The 12,800-nt window shown below is 38.3% G+C and overlaps 2 protein-coding genes across 2 annotated transcripts; one reads left to right on the top strand and one right to left on the bottom strand.

Annotated features, from left to right (window-relative positions):
• Positions 1-2,839: 2,839 nt before the first annotated feature.
• Positions 2,840-4,142, bottom strand: LOC130736624 (uncharacterized). The gene is made up of 5 exons (XM_057588433.1): positions 3,993-4,142; positions 3,635-3,839; positions 3,458-3,544; positions 3,084-3,112; positions 2,840-2,992 (listed from the first exon to the last, which is right to left on the bottom strand). Exons 1-5 carry the CDS (start codon positions 4,140-4,142, stop codon positions 2,840-2,842), a joined length of 624 nt encoding a protein of 207 aa, XP_057444416.1.
• A 1,077-nt stretch (positions 4,143-5,219) lies between these two features.
• LOC130736623 (protein MAIN-LIKE 2-like) lies at positions 5,220-5,630 on the top strand. The gene has a single exon (XM_057588432.1). The coding sequence runs from the start codon at positions 5,220-5,222 to the stop codon at positions 5,628-5,630; it is 411 nt and encodes a 136-aa protein (XP_057444415.1).
• Positions 5,631-12,800: the final 7,170 nt, after the last annotated feature.

The raw sequence follows: 12,800 nt of genomic DNA, 5'->3' as shown, positions 1-12,800 counted from the left end.
GGCATTTATATTCCTATTAAATTTGAACGAAAAACCAGAGCTGTATAAGTGTTCTTAGCATACCATTGTTATGTTTCCATTCATTAAGAAGAGCAATGCAGTATGTCTCAAAGGAGCTTAAAATTGCCTCTTAATATTTTTTTTTAGTGCAAATAACATTCTTCAATGTATCAACTCAAACTTCAGTAGTCTCAGCAACAGCATAAAACGATATCAAATCGGCCAAGCTACACCATACAGTCACAACAACAATATCAAATCAGCCAATCTTCTCCTCTAACTCTAACGAAGACATCCTATAAGATTTCCTTTTTTGTTGTCTTGGTACCTAACAATCACAACTCAAGTTAAAGCCACAACCCATAATATCAAACTAAAACAGTACAAGTAAAGGCCAGGTAAATATCAAGAGACATTACCATACCACGAGTGAGACACAAAACAGAGCCTTAAAACAATTTTACCATTGAAGAAACAAAAAGCACAAATGTAATAACAAACAAGCAAGCAAGCAGCCACCACTATAATGAGACGCAGCAAAGGAACATCAAAGGAGAAACGGGAAGCAATGAAGTGACCAAACTAACACCTACCATCTCTGTCAGCCAAATCCACCACCCACACTATCAATAGCCACCCAAGCCTAAACTAGTAGCAGCCATAGATCAAAGTCACAACTTGCTTTTGACAGTATCTCATCTATGACATGACGTCTAATTGAAGATCAACATCCAAATTACATTACGGAGCATGCTTTGAAAAGTTAAAATATTCAGGTAGGATCATAAAGAACATGTTTCAGACATTTGAAAACCTTTTCTGTTGCAAAGGTTATCCCCCACCCCCAAAAAAGAAAAAGAAACTAAAAACACTCCAAATTTCTTATATCTAAATTAACTTTGCATGAAGACAGGGTCATGTCATTAAGAATGAAACTACTATCATGACCATCAAATGATTTTATCACTCATACAAATCAGGTAAAAGGTCTTGCTCTAGACCAATCAAAACTTTTTCTTGCATGAGAGAACATAACCATGAATATAAATACTGCTCTAAAAAATGAATCACACTATCTCTTGGGTCAAATTTTATTGTTATATCACCTTATTTCATTACCCTTGTAGATCAAAATAATTTATTGATCCTATCACAATGAATAGTTACCCAAGATGCTCCTAGATTAACTTTCCCTACCAACTTTCCAATTTCATATCCTATACATCACTTACTTTCTTCATCCAATATATGTGGTGGTATAGTTTATAAAAAAACAAGCAGCTTATTTAGTTGAACTCCTCTTACATGTTATAAGCAACAAGATACATCTTATCACAAAAAGAGACATGTAAGATTACAGTAGAAGTGTCAAATGTGGTCAATTGTGAAATATTCATCATTCATTGAAACTCTGTCAATTTCAAGGCCCAGCTTCAAGCTTAAAGTAAATGCTAGAAGTAAAATAAATGCACAAAAAATGTGCCCAGAAAGGAGAGAATAGCAGTTGTATGTATCAATATGAAACTATGCATTTGAAATCACATAAGAGGCACTATGACTAAGTTAAAGAGTAAAACCTTAGATGGTCTCTCTTGCAAATGAAGAAGAAAAAAACTATTATAATGTCCTGACATAAAAAAGTTCTATCAGAACACAAGATTCATATTTACTCAAAACCTCTACACCTACACAATTTAACAGGGGCTTCTATAATCAACTCAAAGAAGAAGAAAAACACTGAAATCGAATAGAGCATAATAGAATATTAAACGGTTCAGGTCAATAATCAAATCTAAGAGCTAACCGGAATGATGTTTGGCATGTGCCCTAGTTTTGGAACAAGCTCTTACCTATTCAATATACCAAATCTCTCATTTATAATGCGAATAAACTCATCCGCCCTAACTTTCTCTCCTTTATCTAGTAGGGTGCGATTAATAATATCGAATGTTATAGCATCGAGAAGGCAATCCCTGACTTCCATTTCTAAAAATAATCCCAATGCTTCGTCGAGCAAATCCTCTTTACAAAAGGCATGGATCATGGTATTGTATGAAGGAACAGTTAGAGGATACCCTTTGGTTTGAAGCATCTGAAATATTTCTATTGCATCCACGAATCTACCAGATTTGGTCATTCTGTCCATAAGCACATTATACGCATCAACATCAAGCAGAACACCTTAGTCTTTCATTGCATTAATTAGAGCGAGAGACTTGTCAATAATATTCGTTTTGCATAAAAGCATGCACTAAGGAAGTGTAGGAGATCAAATCTGGGGGTTGACAAGTAAAATACATCTCATCAATTATATTGTAAGCGTAGGAGATCCGGCCTGACTTGCATAAACCATCAACAAGAGTGTTGTAGATTATACGTTTTGGAATAATGTTATTAAAAGGAATTTGGTATAAGAGATGCAATGCATCATTGACCTTTTGAATCTTACAGTACCCATGGATAATGATACTATAGCTCCGTACATTTGGAGTGACTAATCTTTGAGGCAAAGTGTCAAATATATACCTAGCCTTGCTTACTCCATTCACCAAGCAATGTCCATCCATTAGATAATTGTAAACCACAATTGTTGGTTTCATTAACTTCAGGATGAAGGAAAACATATTCCTTCTGAATTCGACATTTCCCTCCTTCCTTAATGCATCAACCAATATGCCTATTAAATTTGAACAAAAAACCAGAGTTGTATAAGTGTTCTTAGCATACCATTGTTATTTTTCCATTCATTAAGAAGAGCAATGCAGTATGTCTTAAAGGAGCTTAAAATTGCCTCTTAATATTTTTTTTAGTTGCAAAGAACATTCTTCAATGTACCAACTCAAACTCCAGTAGTTTCAGCAACAGCATTAAACGATATCAAATCGGCCAAGCTACACCATACAGTCACAACAACAATATCAAATCGGCCAATCTTCTCCTCTAACTCTAACGAAGACATCTTGTAAGATTTCATTTTCTGTTGTCTTGGTACCTAACAATCACAACTCAAGTTAAAGCTACAACCCATAATATCAAACTAAAACAGTACAAGTAAAGGCCAGGTAAATATAAAGCGACATTACCATACCACGAGTGAGACACAAAACAGAGCCTTAAAACAATTTTACCATAGAAGAAACAAGAGAACAAATGTAATAACAAACAAGCAAAGCAAGTAGCCACCATTATAATCAGAAGCAGCAGAGGAACATCAAAGGAGAAACGGGAAGCAATGAAGTGACCAAACTAACACCTACAATCTCTGTCAGCCAAATCCACCACCCACACTATCAATAGCCACCCAAGCCTAAACTAGTAGCAGCCATAGATCGAAGTCACAACTTGCTTTTGACAGTACCTCATATATGACATGACATCTAATTGAAGATCAACATCCAAATTACATTACAGAGCATGCTTTGAAAAGTTAAAGTATTCATGTAGGATTATAAAGAACATTTCTCAATGACATTCATCTTAATACTATCACGATCACTCCCATAAGACTTTTCATTCCCAACTCCAGTAAGAATTCCAAGAACATCTGAATAGTGAAAGATTAGCACAACACAGTAGGCCTAACATTATGCAGTTAATACAACAGACAAATGGCAAAGAAAAATCTCAAACATACCCACTAAATAATTGACATCAATAGCGTGATTCAAAATGGAACGGACATGAACAAATAAGAAAGGACTAAAATTGATAGGGTTCTGGTTCATGGGATGAACTTCAGTGTTGTAGAGAAAATTAACTTTGTACTGGTACTTTGTAGTCTTATAGTCATCACTATTAACCACAGGAGACAAGAAAGACATGGAGTAAACACCACCTTCCTTAATCAAATGTTGGAACTTATAGACCAAAGTCTTCCGAATCGTAGCGTGAATCTTAGCTCCATGTAAACAGTAACACAAAGATCCTCTTAGATACATCAATGAGAAAGATGATACAAAATAATAATATTGAATCAAAAAAAAAATAACAACCTTCGAAACCATAAGAACTAGCTCAATAGCATGGGGGATCTTACAACCATTGAAACGCCTTGTAGACCATAAACGAACTACTTTAACCAATATCTTCCATGAAACTTTAGAACTATCAATGTTAGCAAGATCATTGAACACAGAAGCCATAACAAACACTAAATAACCTCAGATAACCTTTAAGATGCAAACGAAGATGACTGATGAGAAGAACCACTCAATACAACAATTTATAGCCAAGATGACAGACGGATTCAAAACAACATTACAAAAGAACTTTCAAATTCAAAATCAACCGAAATAAGGAGGGAAAACGAAAAAGATAGTTGGTGAAAACCAATGGTAAACTGGTAGCAAAGGAGTAAGTCATCACCAACTGAAAAAATGCATGCAGAAGTCCAAGCTATAGACAGAGTGCAGACAGAAAAAAATAAATAAGAAGAACCAAGAACGTATGACACTTACTAATAAAAAATGCATGTAAAGTGAATAACGTCAAAAACATAGAGGACCAAGAGAATTGTCGGGTGCAGAAAAGCAGAATAAAGATCGGTTGCAACATATGGTCTAGTAACAATAACACGTGACCTCAAGACCATTGCTCTTGAAACCAATATAGATTGAATAAAATATAGCGGAAATTTGAGAGTATGCCACATAAGCTCGTCTTCCGTGGATCTTCCGTGGACAGGCTCAAAAACAGACACGTCTACAATGGCTTCTCTCAGCGTTTCCCGTATTGTATCTTATAGAGATGTCAAGGAGAAAGTTGAGTCACTCATTCCACTTGAACTTTTAAAGTATTATGGCAGAGTGGGGCCCACTTAATTTTTAATACACCTGGATGACACATGAGAGGTACATGGTTCAATTTAGGGTTCACAAAATTCCCAAAATCAAATCTTCTGCCTCTTTCACACTCTCGCTCACTTCTCTCAAACGCTCTCGTTCGTCCTCCTTCTTTTGCGTTCGTTTCTATTCCTTTTGTGTGCCATTGTTTCCTTCCTCCATCTTCAGTTCTCTATGTGACTAAAAAAGGAACTTATTCTAGGCGTCTTGGATTGGAGGCTAAGATCCCCTCCTCCCCCCCCCCCATTTTGCTTCCTCAATTTCTTTGCTTGCAAGTTAGTTTCAACTGGAACTTTTGCGTTAGTTGAAGATGTTCATCCAGACACTCATTTGATATCAACTCTCGTCGAACGGTAGGGGGAGACTCACGCGTTCTACATGTCGTTTGGTGAATGCACCATCACTCTCCAAGATGTTGCATTACATCTTGGCCTGAAGATTGATGGAGAACTTGTCAACGAGGCAACGTCTTATAAATGGTATGCCGTCGTACAACACTTGTTGATAGTGGCTCCACCAGTCAATGTTATTAAATGGGGTTTATTGAGAATGAACTGGTTAAATCCTAACTTTAATAATGTAGAAGCATTGGCTCATTTGGCACGAGCATATATTATGTGCAAGATTGGAGGTTGCTTGTTAGGTGACCACACTGATTGTCATATTACGTTGAGATATCTTCCCCATCTAGAAGAACTTGAGGAGTCTGGAACATACAGTTGGGGTTCAATAGTACTTGCCAATTTATATTGGAAAATGTGCAAGGCAATCAACAGCACCCGCATATAGATCGGCGGTTGTGTACAAGTGATCGATCCAATTCTAGGCTTGGGCTAGAATTCCTGGAATTGGCCCACAAGTTGTCTTGCCTATCATTCCCGGACACCCTATTCAAGCTTGGTATGAACATAATTACTACTTAAAATTTGAAGACTTGTGTCATTTACATGAATCTTACGTGTACACTTTATTCTTTTATTTTCCGTTGGTGGAATGGACAGGCTGAATGGAAAAAGTAAATGATACCTTGGTACCAGCGCAAATTAGAAATATTTAGTACTGAAGAAGTGGGTTAATATCATTAGAGTAATATTTTTTTTATTGACAAATGTTAGTGATTAGTTATTACTAAGTTAGAAAATCTCTTCAAATTTTCCTATCAGGATTCGAACCCTGGACCTTCCCCTCCCTAACTCTTAACTCTTATGTCAACTAGCTCTTATCATTAGAGTAATACTAATATAAAAGACGTTTATCAACTTAACCTCCTTGTTCTGGTTTCATCTACCGTGCGTCAGTTTTAAACTGACGCAAACTGACGCACGGTACCTCAGTTTTTTCCTGGCCGTCAGATCGCAATTAAAATGATCCAATGGTTAGGGTGTGTTACCTGTTAATGGACATAGGAGGATTAAGGCAATTGTGAAAAATTGCAATCTGAGACCTCAAAATACAAAAGCTAAAGTCTGATTAGGTCCCTTCCCTTTCCCTTTCTCTATGGTGTCAGAGTTCGTTCCCTAACCTCAAACATTTGATGGAAGAATTAGTACCCAATCTTTGATCAATCCTCCATCCCTCTCAACCACCAAACCCACCACCACCTTCACCTTCTCCCTCACCTCCAAACCCAAAATACCCATTTTCCTCCACCCCAACAACCACCACCACCCAAAATGCCTCCACACCTTTCTTCCCCACATACCCATCTCCACCACCACATCCTTCTCCCTCTTCCTTCGCCTCCTTCCCCGCCAACATCTCCTCCCTCATCCTCCCTCAAACCTCCAAACCCAAATCCTCCCACAAGCTCCTCGGCGTCGCCATTGCCGTCGTCTCCTGCGCCATCGCCGTCGTCGCCGTCTCCGCCTTCGTCTACTGCCGACGCCGCCGCAAAAACTACAACGCCGACGAGAAGACTCTCAGATCCGACAGCAGCATCCGCCTCTTCCCCCGTGAAGCTCCCGGAACCGCCGGCAGCCGCAAGACGAGAAACGTCTCTTCCACGAGCTCAGATTTTCTCTACCTCGGCACCATTGTCAACTCCCGCGCTCAACATTTAGGGAGGAGGGATTGAACTGAAATAATGTGATATTATGACTGTAACACCCCGATTTCGGTGGCGTCACTTTAGTAACCAAAATAAACTTAATGCGGAAAAACGTGAATATTTTTTTTTTATAATAATAACTAAGACAAGACTGAATTAAATAAAACCCAAAAGCGAAAAGCAATAGAGCTAATATACAATATATAAAACAGCCTCCGCTGTAAGTACCCTCGTCACGAGTAAACCTCCAGTGACGGAAAGAAAAGTGTAACGCCCGAAGGCAAAATGTACAAACCAAATCTAAAGGTAAGTGTCCGCAACACTATCCCTCAAAACTGAGAATAAGCTGGCCCATCGGCCTGAAGCAAGACCTCCTAAGTCCAACCAACTCTCTGTGATTCTCGTAAAGAACCACACAAAAAGCTATAGGTGGGAAACTACCCTGTCCCCAAAGAAAACAAATGATGTTCAGAGCTAAGACTCTACTCCTACACTAATCCCATCTCGAGGAGCTCACACCAGCACTAAAACCTACATGCTAGCATGATCGTCGCCCGAATCTGAATCCAGAACGACCTAGTCTATGTACACCATCCGTCCTCCTCTCGCTACCGCGATGCGCTCTTGTTCCAGCTTCTCCACTCTAGTCTCCCCCGAAGGGTGAACCGTCATGAACCAGCCCGCCAAAGACATCTGACAAAGGGCGTTTGTCCGCCAAAGCACACACAGAAGACGCGAGGGTCAACTCCAAAGAATTATGTAATTAATAGCACCAATAGATATAAATAAGATAATAGCCACTTAGGCTTATAACTAGGGATAACATCCTAGGGTTGCATATTTCCACAAAGAATAGAACGACTGTAAATCACAGTTAACATACATCAAGTAGAACTAACAAGTATCAAACACACTCATTAACTATGTCAGTATGCATGTCGCATGAAATGATATGCAGGTTAACCCAGTCAACCAATATGCAATCCGGAACGGATGGACATCATCGGATCAGCCCTTCACCAGCCACGGTGGTGCCATTTCGGCCCGTGATGCCTCTTACTCCAACAACAACGGTAGCCAGATCTGCTACTAAGAGTCGCCTAGTAGCGCTCTTACGCGGAAATCCGGGTCTTATGACCATTTTGGAATCCACCGAGGTCCGGTATCACGCCGTGTATTAACCTCCAATCCACCGAGGTCCGGTATCACGCCGTGTATTAACCTCCAATTCACCGAGGTCCGGTATCACGCCGTGTATTAACCTCCTATGTATGCATGAGTGCAATGTGATTAGCCAAACAACGTCTCCGACCTCACTCGACACGTCGCCACGTGTTCTAGGTAAATTAATGTCTCTAAAAGCTTACCCTAAGGTAAAAGTCGATTCTGCGACAAAATACAATAATCATAAAATGAGTGCAGACACTCACGATAACTCTTCGAGTCATCAATGCTCACACGAAGTCTCACGCTTCAGTGGAGTCTCACACATTCACAAAGTCTCACGCTTCAGTGAAGTTTTATGCTTTCACAAGGTCTCACGCCTCAGTGAATTTACACACTTGCACGAAGTCTCACGCTTCAGTGAAGTTTCATGCTCTCACAAGGTCTCACGCCTCAGTGGAGTTCCATGCTTTCCACAAGGTCTCACGCCTCAGTGGAGTATCCCGCATTCACAAGGTCTCACGCCTCAGTGAAGCTTCTCGGCTCATCCCTTGGATGGCTAACAAATCGCTCAACGAGCGAAGAAGTACCAACATACTCAGAACTTACCAAACTCCTCAACACTTGGATCCGACGACACTCCTCGCTTTTCCAAAACCATGATTTGACTTCCAATGCCTTCCTTCGAGGTTGTTATCATTACTTAAAGATTTTGAGGTTATTTAAGGTCTTATGAATTTTCTTTATAAAATAGATTCCATTTTGTCTTATCGCAAGTCTTATACATTTGCATGATCTCCCAATCCCAAGTCGCTTCCAGAGGATGTCTCGATCCACTAAACAGATTAAGGCCCGAACCTCGTTCGTCCTATCAAACTTTCTCAAAACTCTCAAAATAAAATCGGCATGACCTGCCCGCTATTCTCACCATTCAGAATCTCAGATTTCCAGTGTAAAGCATATTTAAATCATCACAATCAACAACATGTCATATATCAAGAAATCTCAACATAAACACTTAGCACTTAGCATATAAAGCATGCACCACACATCCTAGATTACCCACATAGCACATAGCATGTAAGTCAATCTTCAAAAACATTCAGTAGATGAATCATCTACATTGTCAGCCGAAGCCTCAGAAAACATTTTTCAATCACACACAATCTCAGTGCATAAACAGTAAACAATGTCGAAATATCGACCCTAAGCATTAGCTAGAGATTCAGTGAGAAGCCCTCACCTGTAGGTTCTCCAGAGTTATCTCCTAAAGCTCCTTCACAATCAAAGCCTTGCTCCGCTGGAAATTCCTCAAAATCACCTTTAGAGCAAAACCACAGAAATACTATCAGAATCTATCGAAAACTAAGCTATTGATACTTACTAAGGTTACTCGAAGTAATCTATACTCTAAGGTACGATAATCTAGCGCGAAAGACAAGTTTTCGGAAAAGGAAATTTCTTCCTCCCCCTTAATAGCTCTCGGCCACTATAGGTAATTGTAGGGTTCGATTTTTCTTCGATCAAACTTGGTTCCTATGCTTTCATAAGCCGTAACTAAGGGTATTCTGAACTCGGAAAAATTATCGGATCAAAAACTGTCGCAGGGGTATTTTGGTCATGATTTTTAACTTAGGATTTTCAAAACTGAAATCCCAAAAATAAAATTTTGCAGGGACGTCACCAACGACGTTTATGACAACTAATCCTACTAGCACTAAGCTAAGGCGATAGTTTACAGCCTAAAGATTGGAACTTTACACCAAAAACTACATAAATGGGTATTTTAGGCTCAAATTGATTCCGGCGGAAATCCGGCGACATAACGGAAAATCTAATCCGGCAGAAGTGATCTTGGGCATACATAGAAGAGGTTTAGAATCAGAAATGAAAGATTCAGGATAGTTTTGCAAAAACCCATAAACTATCCACTCAGAAAACTCTACAGAAAAGCTATGGAAAAAGCGATCAGAGGTAAGGATTAGCGACTATACCTCGAAGCCTTGAAGTAGCAACTAACGGATCAACGATCAAGCAAACGATGAAGAAAAACTCTTCTTCCTTCTTCCTTGTTCTTGGCCGCGGTTTAGAGGAGAGAAAATGGAGGAAAATTGTGTTTTTTCTTCCTTTATTTGCTATATATAGAAGGTGGAAATTCGCGGGAAAATGAAAGTTTCGCGAATCTGATTTTTCCGGCATCATTCTCCATGAATTCTAAGATAGGTTTTGGCAAAGGAATTCCTAAGCTAAGAAGATGTCTCCTTGTATTTTTGGCAACTAATGCAAAGTCGGTGCAAAGTCGGTGTAAAACTATTTTACCCGATAAGTTGCTTTTTGCCTCGAATGTCGGAATGGAAAACTTCCTTCGGAAGAAAGATTGAAATCATCAAGAGAAATGGGTGTACGCGTGTGGAATATTCATTTGAAGCTCTGAATAGATAAAGTCCTCAAAGTCGGGAAATTCTAGGGTTTTGAAATACCAGGGATTCGGTTTCGGCAAACTTCCGAGGATTGGAATCGGACGTTTGTAGATCCTAGAGTTTCGCCTCGAAACGATTGTTATATATGGAAGAAGAGAAATTCTAACATTTCTCTGAAGATTTTTGGAATAAACTGCCATCGTGCCTAAAAGTGAAAATTAGCTATATACTAGGGTTTCTGACCTAGGTTTAAGCGTATAACGATCGTGCTATAACTTTTATCGACTTCGATACGATCCTTTGACTTTTCCTGAACTTCCTCCTTCATAAATTTATTTCATTTAATAAACTTTCGTTCAGGTTTCCCTTCACATTACATCAACCCTAATCGTAAATGGAAATCTCTTCCACTTATTCTAAGCTTAAAAACTTGGGTCTTACAATGACCGGTCAACCAACTTAGGCAACCTACGTTTCCAGGTAAAATCAAACTGAGGTACCGTGTGTCAGTTTTAAACTGACACACGGTAGATGCAGCCCCTTGTTGTTCTTCTTCTTGTATGCACAGTTTGTGTGGATGATAGGCTTCTCCATAATTTTTTTTTTTTTATAGGCGGCTTCTCCAGATGATACCCGAACAATATCTGCAAAATAGCCATTTGTGGAGATCTATAACACCAATGATATCCTTCCACATTGTTGAGTGGCATCAACCCGAACATAATTTAAGAAGTATTTTGAACAATTATTACATTAAAGTGGGATGTTAAATTGCTTGGAATTTTTTTTTAATTGATGAGGTGCCAGATTTTGCACCTGACCCAAAGCACAGATTGACTACAATAGAGGGCAAGTACAATTAAGCCAAAACAAAAAAGTCAATTTATTAAAATCTGGAAAAAACTTGATTTTTTTATTAAATAGATGGGATTTCGGATTTAATTCAAAATATTATGAGATCCAATCCAAATAAAATTACCCACATTTACATATTTAAAAAATTATTATACAACTTATCTTTGTTTACGAAAAATTTATTTGGATAAAATTATTTTTGTAGTAAATATTTGAATGAAAGTATATTTATGTGACAGAGAACCATACGCAGATATATTATATTATACAATTTTATTAAAAAGAGTTGAAGTAAAATAAAATTATAGAGCCAAACCTAATTGTCAATGTTTCTTGGTTTTCATGACAATTTCGTCTCTCACTTAACGTGATCTCAGAGCTTCGAGGGATTAGTCTCATGGTTACGGGATGTGGGATAACTTGGGAAAAAAAATATTAAGGAAACCGTAAAAAAAAATCTTATGGCAACAACCATCAATAGAATTAAGATAACTCCTAGGAGAAACCTGTTAGGGAATTACAAACAGATGATCATCTTCCATACTACAGGGAAACCAGTGTTAGTCTTTGTGGCACAATAAAATGCCAAATTTATGCAATCTGCGAAGCCCTAACAGATTGAAAACTAATTAATCAGGTTCATCTATGTCAACTATCATTGTGCTACAATCATCTAACCATTAAAATCTCCCAGATTTATTGTATGCCATCAAGAAAATGGAATATATAGAAGCACTTGAGAAGAATTGGATTTCATGATAAAGATATATGCTAACAAGAAAAAAACTCTGGTTGTTTCTGAGGTAGCACGCGTCCTGAGATGAGTAAACAGAGAGGCTACACTCTACTTCCCTTGGTTCTAACATCATTTCACATTGTGCTCCAAAACACAATCAAATTGGCATGGAAAATCTGATTATCATCTTAAGCAAAAAATGGCAAGGATCACTCTTTGTAGAACTACGGGCACGAAAAAAAATGCATAAATGTGCACACCAGAGTTTAATGTTGCCAATTGCCATACAATCCAACAATTGTTTCCCTGTGACCTGGTCAAACGTTCAGTGGCAAAGTAGCAAATTAAGATGGACCAGAACATTCAATCAGCACTCTATCTTTAGCACACACAACCATTTCTTTTAAAAACAGAAATACTCTTAACTATTTCTATTAGCTTGACAAACTTTTGTGATTTAACATAAGCTGAACTTATAAAAGGAAAATCCAAACATGTCTTTGGACTTCTACACACTTTTAAGGAATCTACCTAAAATGCATATCAGAGTTCAGTTCTTAACTATCCACAAGTTGAATGAAGGAATAATAAAGAATCTTAATCCAAATCTTATGTGCTGAATTGTTATGTTTGTTTGGGAAATGCTACTATTCCTTACGGTTTTAAGCCAAACTATAATTTCAAAGCCAAAGTCTAAGCACTATAAAACCAGTAATGCAGTACATTAGAGAGATCCT

This window comes from Lotus japonicus, chromosome 2, assembly GCF_012489685.1.
Source record: "Lotus japonicus ecotype B-129 chromosome 2, LjGifu_v1.2".
Lineage (NCBI taxonomy): Eukaryota > Viridiplantae > Streptophyta > Magnoliopsida > Fabales > Fabaceae > Lotus > Lotus japonicus.
This window is presented reverse-complemented; position numbering and strand designations above follow the sequence as displayed.

Bases quoted from the DNA above. Each gene is read 5' to 3' on its own strand.
- LOC130736624 (XM_057588433.1), bottom strand. From the start codon at position 4,142: ATGGCTTCTGTGTTCAATGATCTTGCTAACATTGATAGTTCTAAAGTT. The intron at 3,840-3,992 runs GTTGTTATTTTT...CATTTGATTAAG, and splicing joins TAGTTCTTATGGTTTCGAAG to GAAGGTGGTGTTTACTCCAT. The intron at 2,993-3,083 runs GTAATGTCGCTT...TGTGATTGTTAG, and splicing joins TGTGTCTCACTCGTGGTATG to GTACCAAGACAACAGAAAAT.
- LOC130736623 (XM_057588432.1), top strand. From the start codon at position 5,220: ATGTCGTTTGGTGAATGCACCATCACTCTCCAAGATGTTGCATTACAT.